Here is a 21,743-nt window from a genome sequence, read left to right as displayed (position 1 = left end):
TTAATCCACATTAGAGATCATAAATGCATTAAGAGTAGAAAAGACTGATTGATACCAAACCTTTGGGAGGAAATGGAGAAAATGACAGTATTTTTAAGGTTTCGATGTATGGTGTCTCTGAAGAGTCTTGGGGGACATTTACAAACTTTGTCACCTAGCAGTTTTCATCAGTAACATCTCTGAAAATAGAATTTAAAAAAGAAAGGGCTCAATCTAAAGACACCTATCCTTAAACTTTTTTTTTTTTAATAAGATCACTGACCCCGGCTGATCAAAGTTCAGTTTGGAAAAACCAGAACAAGATCTCAGAAGGTCACGATGGCCCCAAACACATTGTTCGGCTCCTCAGATAGAGAACTTTTAAAGGTAACTGCGAATGCCTTGTCACGCTTGAACTAGATATTAGTTGGCTAAGCTGAGAATCAAATATGGGAAATTAGTTGCCATTAAAAGATCGCTTCAGGCAGTTCATTTCTCATCAGCCAAGCTGTGCGGGCCTCCTGCTGTGGACAGTGAACATTAGCTTACTAAATACTTCAGCTCATCACACACTGCATGACTCATGGATGGGCCTGAATTTAGGCGATGGGGGAGGGGGAAGAGGAAAGAACAGATACAAAAACATAACTACTGACATCTATTTGGGTAGCTGTGAATGCTCTATGTGGTTAGAAAAAAAATAGTAAAAATTATGACTCACTGACATGTACAGATATTCACAATTTATGGTTAAGAGAGAAATAAACTGGTTATGAAACCAGTTTTATATGATTTTATTTTTGGTTATGAAGTGTGTGTGTGTGTGTGTGTGTTTAACCTGGAAGAATAAACAGCAAAGTCTTCTTAAAGATGAGGTTTTACAATTTCTTTTATTTATCTGTATTTTTAATACTTTCACAGTTCAATTATTATAATTTTATAAACACCTATCATGAAATAAATAAAAGACATTATTTCTTCTCTATTTCTTTTTCTCCCTCATTTTGAAATATTTTATTTCCTTTGTAGGAACATTCATTCTGAGGACCTTCCAAATACATAGAGGGGAAAATTCCAGAGTGAGTATAAATGAACTGTGAATAGAAATTAACATGCGTCTTTGGGTCTGTCCTATTCTAGCAGCTCTAGAATTGCACCACATAGAACAGCCCGAAGACTGGGCATCCAGACTCACCTGACACTCTCACTGGCCTTTCTCCATCCTGAAAGTTTGCAGACTCTTCTTAGTTCTCCTCCCATGAAACAAAGTGTATGCTCCAAAATAGTGCAACTTACATACCTAGAGGTTGCATTATGTGTGTGGGGGGGTGGGGGGAGAATGGGCTTTGGAGTCAGAAGCTTTGGATTTGAATCATGGTTCCACTGGATAATAGCTGTGCGACCTTGAACAAGCCACTTAAAATCTCTGAGTTTCAGATTCTTTACCTGTATAAAGAAATAATAAAAGCTATGTTGTACAACTGCCTTGACGATTAAGTTAGATAATGTATGTAGAGCCCAAAGAGAGGTAATCTCTGAGTTTTGGTTACTCTTACTTTCATGCTTTTTTCATGCAGTGAAGACGAGGGATAGGAAAAGGGGCCACAATGCTAAAGTTTACAGCAATGGAGGATATAGAAAATGTACGCAATGGCCAGACCTAGCAGAGTTGAGGTGTCTGTAGGTGTCTCTTTAAGAGGGCAGGTTGTGACTGATGGACTGTCCACACATTGCAGAATCCATTTCGCAGGATGCGAAAACCCCTGCTCACTGTGAAGGAGACTTCCTAGAAGTACAAACCTCCCTTGATAGGAGACAGAGGACCCAGCTTTGCTCCCTGACCCATTAGCAATATGATGATAATAAATGTTCCCAGGATTCCAAGTCCATTCTCTCCACACTAAGATGGGGATGTCATCTACTTCATCTTAAAAGAGTTACAAAAATTCTTTATAAAGAGGAAAATACAATGTACTTATTTTTCAGTAGGATTCTAGTTTGCAAGTAAGCAACAGAAACCCAAATCAGAGAAGTGTAAGCAAGTGCAGGAACAAAGCTGGGTTCCAGGAACTCCTAATAGGGTGGCCCACTCACCTCAGTTTGCCTGGAACATTCCTGGTTTTAGCTCTGGAAATCCAGTCAGTGCCCTGGGAAGCCCCTCCGTACAGACCCACCCTGACAGCTGGTCACCATCCCTCCTTGCCGCGCTCCTCTGAGTACCCACTTCATCCTCCTCCCTGGGCTGACCAGCTTTCTCCCTTTGCTCTGTCTGCGTGGTTAGAACTACAGTCAGTGGCAGGTCTCAATCTCTAATTTTGTTACCACATGTGCCATTTCATTTTGTATTGCTTGTGATATAACTTGAGTTTACAATAACCCCGTTTTAAAAAGTCTCATACTTTGCTCTCAGAAAATAAGCAGAAGTATGTGCCCAGCATCTGTAATTTTATAACAAAAGCCTGCTTCAGGAGCCATCTAAGCTGATGAGCTCAGTGCATTCCTGAGATTACTTATCTTCAGACGAAACCACTTAAACACACTCCATGATCTTTGAGAAATCATGCAGGGAATGCAGGGAAGATCTTTGTTTTGAAGGAACTTTGATTAAAATCTTCCCAATGGTAAATTCTGTGAAATTAGGAGCCAGGGCTATTTGGCACTCCATGTCACCCCTATAGTGCTAAGACCCAGTTGGCCAAGTGGATGAACGAATCAGTGTTGAGATGTGTGCTATCTGCTCTGTGGGATAGAAACTCAGAAGGAAGTACACTGAAATGTATTGAATTTGGCAAAGATTTGGAATAGTTGAGAATAGATAAATAATGAGAAGGGAAGCCTGGTTCTTTATTGTCTCCCTCTCTCAGGTCCTGACACGGGGTAGATCACAAAGCCTAGGACTAGAAGACAAAGCACAAAGCCAGCTTGGGTGGGTAATGGGAATGACTTTACCCTACTGGTGGGTCACTTAGCATTTTCCCCTCTTCAGAACTGGCGGAACTCAAGCTCTCCAAAGATGTAGGTGCCAAACAATGGCAGAGAGTCAGACATACAGCCGCCCAGTTCCCCTCTTGATCATTCCTAAATTCCTTCCATTTGAATGGATCCTTTGTAAAAGCATGCAGATTTTGTGACTGTTTCCCTGTCATATGATTAAACATAATGGAAAGCATAAGTAGCCTGAACCTCCTTATGGTTCATTTTTTCACCCTTCTTTCTATTTCTGCATAGCCTCATACGGTGGAGCTGTCCAGCTCTAGCTCCTTCTTGTACGTAGATTTCTACTGATGCTTCCACTCTAGCAGTCAGCAATAAGACTTCGTGGACCCATCACTGAAATATACTCAGACACCACGTGAACTAGAATAAGAATAAATTGCAGGCCAAGGGCTCAAGCCAACCTTCCAGATTTCTGTGTGGAGGAGGCAAAGTCATGTTCTCCAGAGCCTTTCTCCAGTATTGCAGTGATTCTAAACCAGTCAGACTGGAATAACATCTCCACGGTGCTGCTTCGTGGCTTGTGTTTTCATAGCGGCGGCAGCCTAATAGCTTACACTGAACTTTTCAACACCTGCCCATTTGCCCTAACTGCTCTTTTATTCTGGAAGACCAGCTCTGGTCTCGAGAGGTTCACTTGGTCCAATATTGGTTTCATTTGGGCACATAGTTTTGATCGGTGTTGTTTACTGAGGAGGCGGCAGCTAACCTCCACCGCACCCACCCCCCGCCCCGCCCCCACATTGATTGCCTACCAGGAGAAGTGGACCAGCTCAGTTTCCTGGTTCTGAGAAACAGAATTCAGCAAGATGGGGGTCAAATTATCCCAAACTCCGGATCACCTCTATAAACACCTGTCATATGTGCCCAGGAAAGAGACACGTTCCTGTTTGTCTTGCTCTGTTTTCTGGAGCTAAGAAGACAATTGCTTCCTTGCAAACATGGACAGATTAAATACACTACATTCTGTCCTTTTGCCATCTGCTTCTTGCTTATTTTATTTTAAGCTGCATGACTAAACTTTATTATCTGACGGGTGAAGGTGGGCTCTGCTGTTGCTGCGCTCAACTCCTTGAGGCTGGGAATGAATGCAAAGCGCAGGGCTGATCTGCAAGGGGCGAGTCGGAAATCAATTGGCCACTGTGCAATTATCACTCGCTGTGTCAAATACCAAGACATTAGCATTCTAAGATTCCTCCTGGCAGGATTCACAGCAGGAGAGAGGGAGTGATGGAAGGGGAGCAACAACAACAAAAACCTTGCTTTGTTTTATTCCTCTAAATATCCAAGTTTGCGTAATATCCCTTTCTCTTTGTGCCGGCCTGGAAGGGCTGTGAGGAAGATTCTCTTTCCAAGCTCTGTACCTTTAAACTTTTCCTGAACCACGCATGGTTTCTGGTCCTCTCCACTCTCTCTCTTTCTTGCCTTATTTTCCCTAAGATTTTAAAGCATCCCATCACAGTGTACAAGCACGGGTACTCTGTAGGAGCTTCGATCTGGTCCCTTGTCACTCCCGTTCATCCTTTCACCCTCAGGGGCTCTCACTTTCCAGAGCTGCCCCTGGAATGTGGCAAAAGGAACCCCTCTCAGATGCAAAGTTTAAGGGGAGGCCAAAAAACTCCATGGTCAAGATAAATAGTATTTCAATACCAGATATTTTTCAAGTTTGTTTTTGATTATTTTTTTCAACATTGAGATCAGTTGTAAGAAATAACATAAAGAAATGTCCCCACCACTGTCCTTTACCCAGCTTCCTCCAGTGGTTATCATCTTGCAGAATTATAGTACAAGATCCCAGCCAGGATATTGCCACTGATCCAGTCAAGATACAGAACATTTCCATCAGGACAAGGGTCCCTCCTGTTGGCCCTTTATAGTCACCCTCACTTCTTTCCCACCCCCACCCCATTCTTAGTTCTAGGCAATTGCTCATCTCTTCCCCATTGCAATCATTTTGTCATTTTGAAAATGTTTTATCAATAGAATTTCACCTTCATATAACTGTGGAAACTGCTTTTGGACAAGGCTTGAGCAATGGGAACTTGATCACGGCAGAAGGGCCACAGTGACCCCAACCCCCTGGCTGAAGACTGACAGGCCCGGCAGGTGACCCACCTCAAAATAGCCATAAGCCCTAGCGGACCAATGAGCTACTTACAACCAGGCACAGGTACCAAAAAGGGGAAAATGCCATGGTGCCCACACCCTCTCACGTCCCTTCTTTAAACAGCCCCGCCCACTGCCTCATGGCAGACAGCCTCTCGGCCCCTGTCCTGCCCACCGCTCACTTGTTGTGGAGTCAATGAACTTCTAGCTCCTTTGTTCTGCCTCACGTGAATCTTTTCACCATCTGCTTCCACCCAATAGTCACCCCGCATTGGGGAGCCCCCATCCAGTCGGAAGAGACACCACAATAACGTTTAAGTTTTGTTCGTTTTTTTTCACTGAGTAGTTCTCTGCAGATGCATCCGGGTCCTTTCGTGCATCGGCAGTTGGCTCCTCGTGGCTCACTAGTGCCACGGATGTGCCGCAGTTTATCCGTTCACTCCCTGAAGGACCCCTGGCTGGTTTCCAATTGGAGCTATTCCGAAGAAAGGTCCTCTAAAACATTTGTGTACAGTTTTTGTGTGAACATAGTTTTCATGTTGGAAGGATAAGCGCCCAGGGGTGCGAGGACTAGGTCATATGCTAGTTGCATGTTTAGGTCTTCGAGAAATGGCCAAATAGTTTCCCAGAGTGGCTGTATCATTACAGATTCCCGTGAGCAATGTATGCGTGATCCATTTTCTCCATCTCCGCCAGCATGTGGCTTTGTCACTGCTTCTCGTGTTAGCCTTTCTGATAGGCGTGCAGTAATATCTCTTTGGGGTTTTAACTGGCATCTCGCTAATGGCTAATGATATTCAACATACTTTCATTGCTTGTTTGCCATCCGTATATCTTCTCCATATATCCTCTTCAGAAAAATGTCTTGTCATGTCTTTGTCGATTTCCTAATCAGATTGGGTTCTTTTTTTTAACTGTGGCGTTTGAGAGTTCTTGATGTATTCTAGATACTAGTGCTTTGTTGAGTATGTGTTTTGCACCTATTTCCCCCCAGTCTGCAACTTCTCTTTTTATTCTCTCCACAGGGTCTTAAAAGAGCAAAAGTTGTAAATTGTGATAAAGTCCAATTTATCTTTTTTTTTTTTTCATTTTTGGACTGTGCTTTTGGTGTCAATTCTAAGAACTCTGTCTAATCCCAGTCCAGAGATTTCTCCTGATCTTTTTCTAAAAAGTTTTGTAGTTTTATATTTTATATTTAATTCCATTTTGAATTAATTTTTGCATTAAATGTAAGACTTAAGTCGAGTTTATTTTTTTGTTTTGTTTTGTTTTGTTGCCTGTGTGATTAATTGCTCTAGCATTATTTATTGAAAAGCCTGTCCTTCCTCCTTTGACTTGCTTTTTCACCTTTGTCAAAAATCAATTGAAGATATTTACGTGTGTCTATTTCTGGGTTCCCTATTCTGTTTCATTGATCTATTGTCTACCCCTCCATCAATGCTACACAGTCAAAATAAATTTTAAAATAATCCATGACAGGGGCGCCTGGGTGGCACAGCGGTTAAGCGTCTGCCTTCGGCTCAGGGCGTGATCCTGGCGTTATGGGATCGAGCCCCATATCAGGCTCCTCTGCTGTGAGCCTGCTTCTTCCTCTCCCACTCCCCCTGCTTGTGTTCCCTCTCTCGCTGGCTGTCTCTATCTCTGTCAAATAAATAAATAAAATCTTTAAAAAAAAAAAAATAATCCATGACAAACAAAATACCAAAATTGCAAATGACACAGGATCAGTAACAGTACTGTGGTGAGCCATACCGGAGCCTGAGGCAAAAGGAAAAATCAGTGATAGTGATCCTCTGATGACTTCCAGTCATCAATATGAAAAACTACCTGCTTGGACATTTGCTAATCAGTCAACACACTATAAACATTTGGCAATTAACAAGTATTTGCTAACAAAAGATGGAAATTAATTTATTATTCAAGACATTCCCAAAACACATACAAAGAAGAATACCAATAAACAAAGGTAGAAATATAGAACATGTTTCTGAGCATCTGAATAATTTTTAATTAAGTATCTTTTAAATTTTCATCTAGATGTTTAGTACCATGTAGCTGTAACCAACAAGAACATTTAAGATACAAAAAGTTTCATGGGATGGGAATATTTACAACTACAGTTATTCTGTGTAAATTTATTATGCATGTTGTTTAAGAAATGTGACAAAATAGCAGCACAGATCTTTCCTATGATGTAATTAAATAACAAATAATAGTGAATCTCTTTAATGATGAAGTATGGTGAGATTGAATTAGATATCAACCAACTAGTTTTGCAATTTTGAAAACATCTTTATATAACTATAAATAGGGGTGAAATGGAAAATATTTATCACCTATGGCATAAACATCAGCCAATCATAATGGATGTTGGCCTTAAATGACAGCTAGTCCTGTTCTGGGTATATCAGCACAAAATCTGCCCCATCACAACGGGCATGTAATCCAGATACAACGCTAAACAGAACCTTTTTTTTTTTTTTTTCATATTATCCACATAAAAACTTCAGAGTTACTCGGTGAAATTTTTATCTCGATATTCATCAGTGTCATCTTATAACCTGTTTGCAATATTTGTTGATTGCCAGGTTCAAGATGCTCACATAGATGTATGTAATTTACTGATAAGCTACATCCTTTATTTACACTGACAGGCATTCTTGAATGACAGACAAATGTGAGGAAACCATTTGTTTTTTGCTCCAAAATTCGTGTACTTGATTATAATAGTAACAATTATTTTTATATAATTTGGGTACTAGAGATGTTAATCCCTTATGGTCATATGCCTCTCAATGGACAAATGTTTTAGGCAAACTCAGTGAATTCTCTCAATAATTCTGAGTAGTATCAACATTCCCTTTTTGCAGGTGGGAAAACTGATGACCTTGAAAGTGGTAGTAAAGTCTAAACCAAATCCTATGTCCTCTGACTACTGAGCCTGTCCCCTTCATGATGTATGTAAGGAAACTCTTCACAAATGACAAAGCTTTATATGAATCACAGACATTTTTTATTACTAAAAAGAAAAAATATCCTTCTATATGAAAATGACTGAGGAAAGTGGCTCATCAACTATGTCTTTAAGTGGAGCCTCAATTCTAGAAGACAAGTCATCGATTGATGGGTAGCTGGTTTGACTTTATTGTTCATTAATGTCCAAATCCTCTTTAGTCCCCAGGCAGAGCCATGTACTTCACTTTTCTCATGGTGAGTCCTTAAAAATTTTTTCTAGAATGATTTACCTACATCACCCAGTTCTGTTGATATCTTAGTTTTGTAAAACAACCAATGTCTTGCTCAGATAGGCCAATTAGTCCAATATCATTGAGATCCTCTCATGAGACATGTGAGACCTTGGATGAAGGTCATGACTTGCATTATAGCTCTTTTTGAGCCATGAAAATGAGACACATAATTGGTGCTATGGAAAGGCTTTGCCCTTCAGTAGATGAACATCTTATTTTCTATAGTACTGTTAAGTCTGCGCCATTTATTGTATTAAAAAAAAAAGTTCCAGGGGCACCTGGGTGGCTCAGTTGGTTAAGCATCTGACTTTGATTCAAGTCATGATCTCAGGGTCCTGGGATGGAGCCCAGCACCAGGGTCCATGCTCAGCAGAAAGTCTGCTTCTCCCTCTCCCTCTCCCTCTGCCCCTCCCCCTTCTCATGGGCATGGTCTCTCAAACAAATCAGTAAAATCCTTTTAAAAAATGTTCCAGGACTCCTATGTTGATAAATTAGAAAACTTCCCCACAACCTTCCTTCTCTGAGTCTCCACCACCTCCAACATTGCACCTCCTTCCATTGTTCTACTGTTATGGTCCCTGGTGCGTGCCTACTTCATAGAATGACAGAGGCAGGTCAACAGGTGTCACCGTAAAAAAACAAGAAAACAGAAAACCAGAAAGCTTACTGTTTATCAATGTTTACTGAAGTGACAACATAATAATATACTTTTGGGAGCGGGGTGGGGGGAGAATTTTGTAAGTCAGCCCAGGAAACTTGCCAAATGATTCAATTACATTGGAAATATTAATTTAGTTGAGTGGACATCTGTCAACCTTACTCAGTTCAGTACAATGGTAATTTTATATCAATTCCAATTTAATGAAGCCATCGTTGGTATAAGACTACAGTCTTGCCAATATGCTCATAAGTGTACCACATTACCAGGATATACTCCTTTCAATCCTATGCAATTATGATGAGACTAGATAATAGAGAATGAACTGTGTTAGTGATTTATGGGAAGGAGGGACAAAATATTCCTGTAAAAGAGCGACAGTAACCATTTGCATAAATGAGATAAAAGGTAAAACGTGTAGAAAGGAGTAAAAAGAGAAGTCACAGAACTGACATTCAAAGCAAAGTGTAGAGAAGAGAGAGCCAAGCAAGTAAATGCATTTAGTATATTTTAAAAAGAATGTTAAGAAAGATGCATGATCAACAGATGGTCAAACAATTTTTTGGAAGGATATGGAAAGAAATAACAGCCTTTGAATTTAACGTGGAGAAAGTTATTGGTGATTCTAGGAAGAACACTTGTGTTGGTCGGTGAGAAGACCTGAGGCATTGCAGGTAATATTGGAGGAGAGAGAGGCAGCTGGTGGAGCTCTAACAAGTAATCAGTTATCTGCATTTGGAGGTGTCCATTAAAAAGAAAGTTCCCAGGGGAAAATGGTAGGACATAAACCATTCGATCCTCATATGCTTCCAGGGATGTGGCCAATGTCCCTTCCTCCTCTGAGCTCCTGTAGTTTACCCATCTGTGACCCTCATTTGGCACCTAGGACCTGCTGGCTTGTATTGTTCTTTATTTCTTTAGGAGCTGGTCTATTTCCAAAACAGCCCGTGATCTCTTTAACGACTGCCTCATATTGTCTGCCGCAAGGCCTCGCACATCATGTTAGTAATAGTTGTCAAGGTAGTGATGGTAAAAGTCCTAATAGAAATAGCTGGTCCTAGGACTATGCTCCACATTTTATATGTTTTATCTCATTTAATCCTCCTCTTGAGGTGGCTAATATCATCATCTGTCATTATCTGCAATTTGAAAGCGAGGATGCTGAGACTCAGAGTTCAATAGCTGGCTTCTACTCACACAGCTTGTAGGTGGCCGGCTTGGGACTCAAATCCAAGGCTTTCCAATCTCAGTGGCCAAGTTTTCATGAGGAGGATTTGGTAGACATGATCTTTCTTTTTCTTTCACTGGTATCTAAAGTTCTACACAATGAGAATTTTATAAGATATCAGAGCAACAAGTTGTTTTATGTTTACTGTTGAAATCTTAAACTCCCATTTTTGTTGCTGTTTTAAAGATTTTATTTATTAATTTGAGAGAGCTAGACAGTGAGCATGAGTGGGGGAACAGAGGCAGAGGGAGAGAGAGAAGCAGACTCCCCACAGAGCAGAGAGCCCAATATGGGGCTCGATCCCAGAATCCTGAGATCACGATCTAAGCTGAAGGCAGACGCTTAACCGACTGAGCCACCCAGGCATCCCTCCCCTTGATTTTATGATTTGTCACCAGAAGCAAAATGGTTCATGTCTGAGAAAAGCCTGAGGTCACAGGAGCTTGGATGGGGGTAAAGGTCTGACAAGTACTAGCTCTCTGACCAGCTGTCTCAGATGAGCAGCCCAGAGAACATTGTCAGTCAAATCAGACACTCACAGAAACAGAATACAGGCAGAAGCCAGGCAGAATTGCCAAACAAAATACAGAACACCCCATAACATTTGAATTTCAGATACACAAACAAAAATGTAGTATAAGTATGTCCCAAATATTGCATGGACATACTTATACTAAAACATATGCATTTTTAAATATAAAATCTAAATTTAACTGAGCATTTTGTATTTTCATTTACTAAATCTGATGACCCTAAGGCTGCAATACATCTCTTCTATCTTTTGAGGTACTGTGGAATTACAGATCTGAACCCCGAACCAGGAAGGGAGAAGGAAAGGAATGTTTCTGTTATTCTTTTGAAAATCAGAACTGCTGCTCAAGTAAACCTGACCAACTTAAAAGTTAGAAATGTTAATTATTTTATTTATTTATTTTTATTATTTTATTTATTTATTTATTTGAGAGAGAGAGAGTGAGGAGGGGTAGGGACAGAGGGAGAGGGAGAGAAAGAATCCCAGGCAGGCTCCACATCCAGTGCAGACCCCAATGCAGGTCTCAATCTCATCCCCTTGAGATTATGACCTGAGTCAAAGCCAAGAGTCAGCAGCTTAACGGACTAAGCCACTCAGGCTCCCCTAGAAGTTTTAAGTTTGAATCATAGTCATTCAAAATATGGACAATAACTAAAAAATAATTTTAAGTTCTTTGTACTTTTCTCTCCTATACACATGAAACAAGAATTTAGAAAAGAATGCTTTAACCCTCTTCTATACGCAATAACTTATTTTACTAACTTCATGGCTTCTGCACAGCAGATAAGGAGTTGGGTTCTAGTTACGATGCATAGAATATGTCCACTCAAAATCTTGGTAACAACAACAAAGAAATCCTGATAAACATTCATCATCCTGTGATATTCCCATCTGTCTAGTCTTCTGCAGGAAGCCACAGGGTCTTTGAACTGGAAAGGAACTTTAGAGAAGTAAGCCAACTTCCCTGTGTCTAGGAAAGGCTGCTCTTTGCCATGGGCAGATTTGTCTGTACATCTGTGTTTCAAGCAAAACCACCCGCACCTGAATTACTCAGCTAATTATATTTCTGATGTTTCATCTGAACAAACTTCCCTTAAACATGAATCTTAGGAACAAAGTGCTAGTCCCTGACCCAGTCTCAACGGACAGCCGTCATCACCCCAGCACCCTGCAAGGATTTGGGGAACTTAGACATGTTGACCAGGGTTGAAAAAGAGTCAGCTGCTCATTTCCAGGGGATCCAGTACCTGCAGGTTGAGAACTGGGACTCATTTTTTTTTCTTTCCTCTCCTAGCCTCTCCTCTCCTACTCTCCCCAGTGGTCCTCCTTCATTCTCAGCATTCAGTATGTTCAATGGAGACATTGTAACCCTGTTCTGGGCGTCACAGTGACAAGTTCCTCTTGGAATGGAAGGCGATTCTAGACCCAATGTTCACTGGAAACATTTAAGAGGGACAAGGGAGCAGATCTGGCAACCTATATTTCTTTAATTTGACAGAAAGTGTCTTCCTTTCTCTCTACTTTTTTTTTTTAACTTAAAAGCACATTATTTACTTAATTCCTAAAGGTGACCAGTCATTTGGTATGAGCATTACAAAGGGCATGATTTCATTCCGAATTCTCCACTTTGTCTCCTAAATAGCTCATTTTGGGCTATTTTTCCAATCATAGTGTCTACCCTCTGAACCATATCCATCATCCCTGTAAATTAATCCCATTGAAAATGAAGCAACTTTCATCTCATGAAACTACGTTCTAGAAGGAATACCCTATGAGACAAATCTCTTTAGGACTGGATGACTCCACCATATTTGTGGTATCACCAGGAGATGTGAAAGCCAATGTCATTCCTTTTGGTTAATTATTTTAGAAGAAAGAAAAAAGTAAGAAACAACTGGCCTTACAAAATTGGCAAAAAAACAAAACAAAACCTTGAAATTCTGAAAATAAATACCCACTTAAGTAAAAAAATAATGATGGACTGAATTTTAGAAAAGGCTTTCCAACTGTTTGTGACGAATGATAATGATTCTAAAAATGTATGTATGCAAATATAAACATTTGCCTCTAGGATTTGTTTTGTCCTCATATACTTTTACTGTTTCAAAATGAAATTTCGCTGCTATCTAGGTTATAAAGTTGAGAAAATGATATATTTTGAAACAATCCAAGATTTTACTTTGGAAATACAGTAGTGTGTGGGATTACTTTGTTAGTATTTCAATTTTCTGATTGCCTGCAATCTATTTAAATGTTCCCTTGGAGTTCTTGCGGCACCAAAAATGTAAAGACAAAGCAAAGAGGTGTAGTAATTAGTGCCAAGGCCCATGTGTCTGACAGTAGCTTCTGCCCGAAAGTGGTTAAAATATTCAAGATTCCAGAAATTTCACAGGAATATCTGAGCAAAATATCAGGAATGTCATGGATTCTGAGCATGAAATTTGTCTTCGACATACATGTGGTTTTTATCATACACTGAATAAATCTGGTGTTATTTTCTCCTACAAATTGGCTGTGGCTTACATTTCACTTCAGATTCCTCTTAGAGGAGAAAACAGTGTGGCACATTGCAGGACTCAGATATTCACTCGGGAGAGGACTTACTCTCCGGGGCCTGGTCGCTGATGACTCAGCTTATGAATGATTTTGGACTCTTGCCTTTCTGCCCCAGCACCTGCTCTGAAGTTAGAAATTTCTCATTAACACTTCTACTAGATGGCATAAGGGGAGGTGCCAAAACTGAAAAAAACAATGAGTTCTTCTTTGTTTCTTTCAAAAAGAAAAGAATTGGGCACAGTAGAAACTACTATAAAATGACATTATTAAACTCGGTGGGGTTTTCTCAGATATTTTTATTTAAAAAACAAAACACAGCTGAACAACTGCTCTGAAAGCACTATGCTGGGTACAGTGGAGAATACCACAGAAGGAATACAAACAGGAAACTGGAACAGAGAAGTGCCCTATCATTTGGGTTTTACCAGGCTACCCTTACAGATAATCAGGAGTAATGGCCTGGTGTAATGGGATCCTTGAGGCTGTGTGTCTACGAGTGTGTGTATATTATGTGTCCATTTGAGGGTGTGTCTGTGTAGGTCTGTATGTTGTGTCTGTGTTCCAGCTGGGCCTGAAATCAATTGTTCTAGTTTTATGCCTCCAGATTAGATTATGAGAACAAAGGAGCCCATAGCAGGTGCTATTTCTACCACCTACCCCAAGTACTCTTTGCATGAAGTGGGTAGGAAGTGATGAGTTGTATTTTTCACATCCTCATATCCAGTGTCTATGGCTAGTGCTGTCACAAGAAATTATGTGGGTAAAAAAGGAGGTTGCTGAATTATTTATGTATTATTTCTGTTAACTTGGTGAGATATATTTGTAAATTACAAATAGTTTTCAAAAGCCTAAAATCATTTAGGCTAATTGGTACATTATACAACCTAACTGTGTAATTGATTTTTTAAATGAAGTGGTCCCTAAGTGAGTTTTGAGTATTCTATAATAATTGGTTCCTAATAAGTGATATAAATAAAAGAGTGATTAATGCATTGATATAGAAAGCAGTTGATAGGTCTTTAGTGGAACTGAAAGACCCAGCATATGGGTGCACACAATCCAGCAGAATGCTAAGCAAAATTTAAGTCTGAAGGTCATCATTCCAGACTGAAAATTCCAGACTGTAATGAAAAATGCACATCTTTTACTCTTTTTTCGTGAATGCAGGTGATTATTTAGTCTAATAAATAAAATTTGTCATTTACTTTAGATGTAAGGTTAACTTAATTGTGAATTGTGAGGACTGAGCTATTCCCAATATTTAGGTGCCTAGTCATGACCTCAGCGATGAACAAAGGAGTGGCAGTTTCCCCTACAGCAGAAGAGCATTCTGTCAGCAGAAGATATTTACAAAAGCACATTAAGTAATGGGTGTGTTGGGGTTGTTTTTCAAGTTGATTGGGAAGGACACTCTCTTTTAAGAGGAGATATATGACTTCATATAGGAGACCTCATGGTCACTGGCCAAATAGTAATGCTCAGCACTTAGTATCTCTGGCTCAGACCCAGTCTTAGCATCTCAGGATCTGTTAAGTTGTTCCTTCTTCTGAAAGGCAATTGGCACTTGAGAGCAATGCTGACATCCTTTGTGCAAATGGAATCTGCAAGCCAGAAAGCACAGAAACACGTGGAACTGTTGCATAGCTATTAGAGGCACCTCTGCCATTTATTCGCTAATGTCAAAATGGCGTACAGCTTACAGGGGACGTGTGTTGCTGGTTGGCTTTGTGATGCCAATTCCTTCTTGTTTGGATACTGGAACTGGCTTCCTTTGGGGGGGGGGGCATTCCCTCCATACCATTGAATACAGCTTAGTGGTACTGTCAGTCAGGGAAATTCATTCTTCTCCTATCCAAGTGGCAAGAGCATGACCCAAGTTCTCTCTTTAAAATACAAATCATGAGCTGAATGACAGAATGAATATGTTCGGATGTGACTCATTCCTGCTACAGTGCCTGGAAAAGACTGTCATGTAATTCCTTCCACTGGTGATGTTCCTGAGTCCCTTGAAGCTGCTTGGCTCCCACCCTGTCCTTACCTTATTTTCAGCCTCGTCTTTGGTCCTGAAATTTTCCCATAGTCTTGCAATAAATTGCCTTTTCTTTTTTAATTAGCCAAACTCTGCTTCTTGCTGCTGGCATCCAAAAACCCCAACTGATAAAAATTTCTTACTTTTTGGTTAGTTTCGGGTTGAAGAATATAAAGGAAAAAAACCTCATGTTCAGTAGCTGCCCTGTGGTCATAACTGATCATTGACCTAGGAAGTAAAAGAGAGTTATATCCAGGTTAATACAATTAAAGGCATCATCATCCTTTTCAAATACTGCATCCTTCATCCTAATCTAATCTACAGACTATTGGTCCAGGTAGTGAGCTCAGCAAATTCCAGGCCTATTTTCAACAACAGTTGTTTATTTTTGTGGTATTGGTTGTTATAAGCTTCTCAAGGGTTCCTGTGCTTTATAAAAGTAAGTTTTCAGTTTCATTTCCCACTAAATCTTCCTTCTCACAGCTACCATATTAATCTTTCTATAATACTGCTTTCAAGAGGTAGAGGAACCAGGCTGAGAGGTCTCCTTCCTGGGGGATCAACAGTATACCCTCACTTCTTGTTTCACCTGTATGTTCTCCTCCCCACCCCCTCCACCACGACCAGTCTGGGATAACTGGATGCCAGTCTTGGAAGTTGGAGAGAAGGGTGCATGGTAAATCTTGTTTTTCCCCATTCACCATACATTCACACACAATTATGTTTAAGTGTACAAATCCTAATTTGCTTGAGACTTAAGATTCTGAACCTCAAAAGCCAAGGGGTCCTGGGGAACTCTAAACATATGCATTAATTAACATTCCAAAGTCCTACTTGGCCATACTCTTCATTGTTTAGCAGGTCAAAATTCATCATGTGGAAATTCACATTTTGGTTCAATCTTATTATCCTTATTTCTAATCAAATACAGGGAACTAAAAGTTTATTGGGTTGTGTTGATGGAAGGCAAGGGTGTCTCTAGTAGGCTCTGTCTGTTCAGCCTAAACCTGGTGTCCCTAAGACCATAAAGACTCTATCATGGGAGAAGTACAGAATTTTATGGGAGCACTCCTCCTAGCCATCTTCCCCACAAAAAAAGTCTTTATTAACTTATGCTTGAATTGTTGTGAATAGGGAAGACTGATATCCCACAAGATAGATTTCATAAGTTTTTAAGGGGGAGCAGAAACCAATAAAAGTATGATCAACCCTGTCAATATAGCCAAACCTCTGGACAAGGACCTCTGTGGCACAGGTTTTTACTTTTCTTCCCAGCAAATTTCTTTTCCTAACTATATTTGGCTTATTCTTATTACTTGGTGTTTGAACACTGATCATTTGGGAGCAAAGAGAGATGAGCCAGAGTGTCCAGGGGAAATCATGCTAGGATTACAACTTTGACCAAAAATGATGAGTTTGCACACATATTATGGGAACACAAGCTGTTATTCCCTTGATAACTCCCCAGACCATCTGGTATATATAACTTTCCCTATACACTTGGGTTCTTGACTGAGGTGGTGCGGGAACTGTTAAGTTGCTCCCTGCCTCTGAGATGCTGTTTTTCAATAATATTGACTCTTAGAAAAGAGTAGTATGAAAGTCAGAGAACGGAGGCCTGAGCTTTCATCTCAGCTTCAACGCTTTCTCTCTAATGGATTTAAAGTCAGAAGTTCTCCATCTACTTCTCTCAAATGATTGGTTTGAGGATCAGCTACCATATTGAATTTGAAACAGCTTTATAAACCATAATGAACTGAACTAATGTGAAGAATAATTTTCATATTTTCTAAATAAATTTAAAACTTGAAGTTAGAGAAATCTCAGGAAGAAGTAGTTTCTTATAATGCCTAATAACTGCAATCAAAATGACGATAGTCAAGGCCAATAAAAGTAATACAGAAACCATGCCTATAAAACTCTTCACTGGTGGAAGGAATACAATGTAAACAGAATTTCTATTAATTAATACAATGTTAAGGGATGGAGATGTTCCATTAACAAGTTTGTGAATACGGGACATTATCCTCAGTGGTTACGAGGAAAGCCTTGTTCCCAAGGAAAGAAGACTATTTCCCTTCCACACTCATTTTGACTTTCATTCTACTTTTCACAGTTTACGAGAACAAATAATTCAAATACAATATTTTTCACAGTTTTATACTACCCCACAGCATTGTAAAATTCTTTTTTTAAAAAAATATTTTATTTATTTATTCGACAGAGATAGAGACAGCCAGCGAGAGAGGGAACACAAGCAGGGGGAGTGGGAGAGGAAGAAGCAGGCTCCCATTAGAGGAGCCTGATGTGGGGCTCGATCCCAGGACTCTGGTATCACTCCCTGAGCCAAAGGCAGCCGCCTAACGACTGCGCCACCCAGGCCCCCCAGCATTGTAAAATTCTTTAAAAATAAATCAAAATCACATTAATAAACCTAATAAAATATTGTAAAATAAGTTAATACAAGTTAGCAGTGTTGGGGCAAAAAGTTCTGAGAGAGAGAATCGGACTTGCGCTCGAGCAAGTCCACACACACGAACAAAGCATGTGGCTTACTAGTTTTCTAGCAGCATACTGCAGTTTCTCTAGGCATAAACTACTTTAGGAGAATCTCACATCCTGATTGATGGTTACTGGAAAAGAAGGTAATGAAGACTGACTGTCGCAGGCGGAGAATTGTGGGAAAACGTGTATGCCACACGCTCCTCACATTTAGCATAGATTCTTCCAGATAAGAAAAAAAAAATTATTTCTTCTTGGGCAAATTGACCATTCTTAGTACACTGATTATGCAAGCATGTGAAGAAAGCACGCAGTTCTTTGCAACGTTCTTCCAGACAGAGCCATCCCCCTCAGCACAGGAGGGAGGAGAAGTCAAGAGAATCACACCCTCTGCCCACAGGAAAGGATAGTCTTAAAATAGATCAACGACACTGAAAGAATAGCTCCAAATCATTAGAGAGTTATTTACTTGGCAAAGAGGGGACCCAGGTCACCACAACCACTGTTAGCAGAGTCTTCTCAAAAAGCACAAGACCAAGATGAGCCCCGCCAGCGGGATGAGAAAAGAAACCGGGCTTCCCGGGGGTCCAGCGATGGAGAAGTCAGTTGCCGCTGTCGGCGCTCACGTTGGGAGGCTCACCTGGGCTCCTGGACGTGTTGGTCACACTACTGATGGTTCATATCAATTGTCCGCAGATTTTTTCCTTTTTCACATTTTTTTCATATTAAGAAGTTTTTTTTTACAAGTTACCTTAAATCTAAACACAAGTTATTTGAATTATCTCAGAAAAATTGAGTTTTGCTCTTGTTTTTAAGAGGAAACAGCTCTTGTTTTTAAGAGGAAAAAAAACAACTAAAAAGTCATTTCAGTTTAGTGGGCTTTGAATTATTTTCTCATTTAGAAATTGTCTCATTAGCTAAGTTAATAAGGAGTAGCAATAGAATTTTGTCTTATTCAGATAATGTAAAAGCCATTGATGGTTATTGTTAAATGAAGTGACTCTTAAACAAATAAAAATGTAATAATAAATTCTCAGAGCTTTGTGGAGTCATGGAATCCATGCAGATGAGACGGAGGCCATCCCAAGGTTGATGACATCTGTGTCAGAGGCTCTGCTGGTCCACAGCTACACCAAGAAAACAAGTTCAACAACTACATACAGTAAATACAAAATAAGTAATCTCTACATTCTATACAGAGCATTTGGACTTCCTGTACCTATAAAGTGAAAAGTGTAAAAATTCACATGTAGAAAATATTTCTGACATACGCATTCTCAGAAGAGATAACTACTCTTCTTCTCCGAAAGTTACCTTTTATTTCTCTAATGATACTGAAGCTCCTAGATGGAGAAACCAGCCATATCCATCTTTGGAAGGCAGTCTTGTAGAGTGCATGGACTTTGGAGCCCTAGAAACATGGGTTCAAGTTCAGACACTACTGGTCGCAGCCATTTGGCTTTGAGCAAGTCTCAATTTCTCTAACCCTCAGGCTTTTCATTTATAGGGGAGCACATCATTCCTAGTACTGCTAGGCACTCAAGTAATGCTCCCCTATTATTTTCTTCGTAGTCAGGACCTACACGGTGTTTTATACAGGTTAGAACTCAGTTCACATTTATTGAATTTCTTCTTTTTTTTTTTTTTAAAGAAAGCGCAAGTGAGTGGGGGAGCGGGGGGGGGGGGGCGGGGAGGGGACCAGCAGAGAGAGAGAGAGAGAGAGAGGGAGAGAGAGGGAATCCTTAAGCAGGCTCTACGCCCAGCAGAGAGCCCCATGTGGGGCTTGATCTCATAACCTTGAGATCATGACCTGAGCCAAAATCAAGAGTCAGAGGCTTAACCAACTGAACCACCCAGGCGCCCCTGAATTTATTCTTACACAGTTGCCACAAATCCAAATCCTTTCTTGTTTTTGTTCTTGTTCGGTTTACTTGTTTGCCGCAAGACCGTGAACCATTCCTTTCGTTTGCTTTCTCCACTGAGCTGATTAGTCCACTTCCACAGCCTATTCTATTCCCCTTTCTCCAAAGAACAGCTTTAATTTCAAATTCACCAAGGGAGTGCTTGCCCAGCCCTTGTGCAGAAATGTCCAATGACCGTATAGGGATGAAAGTAGTTCAAGACTCATCCACAGTTTGGCAAGTCGTCTATGAGGTGACCTAGAGCAAAGCACTCAACCCAGTAGGGGTGGTGGTTTTCACGTGGCCAATCCCACAAGTTCTGTCCTCTCCCCCCCCCCCTCCGCAGAAGACACAGCAACTGACCAATCAGCAATGGGTGGAGAATGGGCGGGGCATGCAGAAGGACTGTTGATCCACATTCTCTAAGACCGAGATACTGTGCTGTCCCTAAATAATACAACTTTAGCCTTTCCTGGGTTCTGGATGGTCATTCACTTCCCATTCTCATCAGATTTATTCTTAAAATAAGTCTCCTTAGTGTAAGAGTAGCTTATGTGAGTCTCAGATCCAGCCGACCCAAAGAATCAAATTAATTCACTTTTTTGGTACGATTTTCACTCCCAAGTACATCCTAGCCCTTGGCTACATTGCTGAGGCTGCAATAGAAAGACACATGGAAGAGATGTGCTGCAAATCTGGCATTACCATGACTGAGATAGCCCTGCCCATTGGCCGATGGCACTCTTCTGTGGGCCTGTGTGTCCCCCTGCTGCCGCCCCAGGACACTCTCTATGCCACATTCCAGCTCCCAGCATGGACAGTCTCAGGTAAGTAAAAGCATCACTCTGCCCTTAATGCTATTCTAAAAATCATGCTGTCACAGGGAAGAAACAAATACAGCAGGCAGAACCTTGCATGGCACACACCCTGTGCAAACAGAGTTACTTGTGTACATAATGTTCTCAGCTCCCACCAGGAAGAGTCTATGCTCCATGAAACTTCTGAATCCTGCAGAAGTTGGGGAAGCTCACTCTGCGGGATTTACACTGCTTTCAGCTCCCAGGATGTCCTTGTTTCACTTGGCTAATTTGTTGAGCTCTACTGAATCCCCCTGTGGGGCTGACAGCAGAATTTTGTGTCTGGTTAGAATAGGAAAGATACACACACACACACACACACACACACACGAATGTGAGCGCGCGCGCACACACCCCAAGTTCTTATCGACTAAATGCTACCTACACTATTAAAGGAAGAGAGTGAGTGTTGAAATGCATTACTTATATGCCAGGCAGCAATCAACTACATTTTGCTTTATAGCATTGATCGGAGTTTTACTAGACTACACTTAGGGAAATTATCATCTGTGTTTACTTACAGGGAGTATAGGTAGAATGGAGTGTGGTTTATCAGCACTCTAAGCCAAAGGCTGGTGGTAGAAAGCACAGAGGGGGCCATGGATCCTAAAACAATCCCCAGCCACTGGACAAATCAGAGGCCTCCTTAATCACCAGGAATAAATGATAGAGTGAGGTGGGAAACATGGAGCCTCAGGCCTCCTGGGATTATATTTATGCAATTGATAGGGAGAAGCCCTTTCAAACAGCATCACGTAAAAGGAGCTCCTGCATTGGCCATGTGCTGGTGCATTTCGCTCACTGGTCCTCATGGAACTGCCTGAGGCCAAAGGAGGAGACTCACCAGTTCCAACCTCTCCCTGTTTCCAGACACGGGGGTACTGCCTCCGGTCTGCGTGCTTACAACTGTGTGCCAAACTACTGTCTATGCAAATCTGCTAATCTATATTACCCAAACAATAATGCTAACAAAATCGGAGTGGTTGTTACCAGTTCTCTGGTACCTGCGGGAATTCAAGGGAAGCCACACCGCAGGGAACAGCAGAGTGAGCAATGTGACTGTGGCTGTGGTCCCACAGGTGGAAATGATGGACAGACAAGTAGACCCAGAATCTCCCAGTCCCACCAGGCTGCAAATAACTAATAGCTCTTC

General features: G+C 40.8%; 1 protein-coding gene across 3 annotated transcripts in view; it reads right to left on the bottom strand.

Annotated features, from left to right (window-relative positions):
• Positions 1 to 310: 310 nt before the first annotated feature.
• The window catches only part of LOC123797886 (uncharacterized), a 297,452-nt gene continuing 276,019 nt past the window's right edge, over positions 311 to 21,743 (bottom strand). For 2 of the 3 annotated variants that reach the window (XR_015725794.1, XM_087864740.1), the window contains one exon: positions 311 to 15,558. Coding sequence is in view for 1 of the 3 variants with exons in the window: in XM_087864740.1 (XP_087720866.1) it covers positions 15,551 to 15,558 (8 nt within the window). In the remaining 2 variants the exon portion in view is untranslated. The remainder of the gene's footprint in view (positions 15,559 to 21,743) is intronic. The other variant, XR_015725795.1, reaches the window with a different exon arrangement.

The sequence above is a fragment of the Ursus americanus genome, chromosome 9 (assembly GCF_024610735.1).
Source record: "Ursus americanus isolate L20-20 chromosome 9, mUrsAme1.1.p, whole genome shotgun sequence".
NCBI classification, from domain to species: domain Eukaryota; kingdom Metazoa; phylum Chordata; class Mammalia; order Carnivora; family Ursidae; genus Ursus; species Ursus americanus.
Note: the sequence above shows the minus strand (reverse complement) of the source record. Positions and strands in the feature narration are given on the sequence as shown.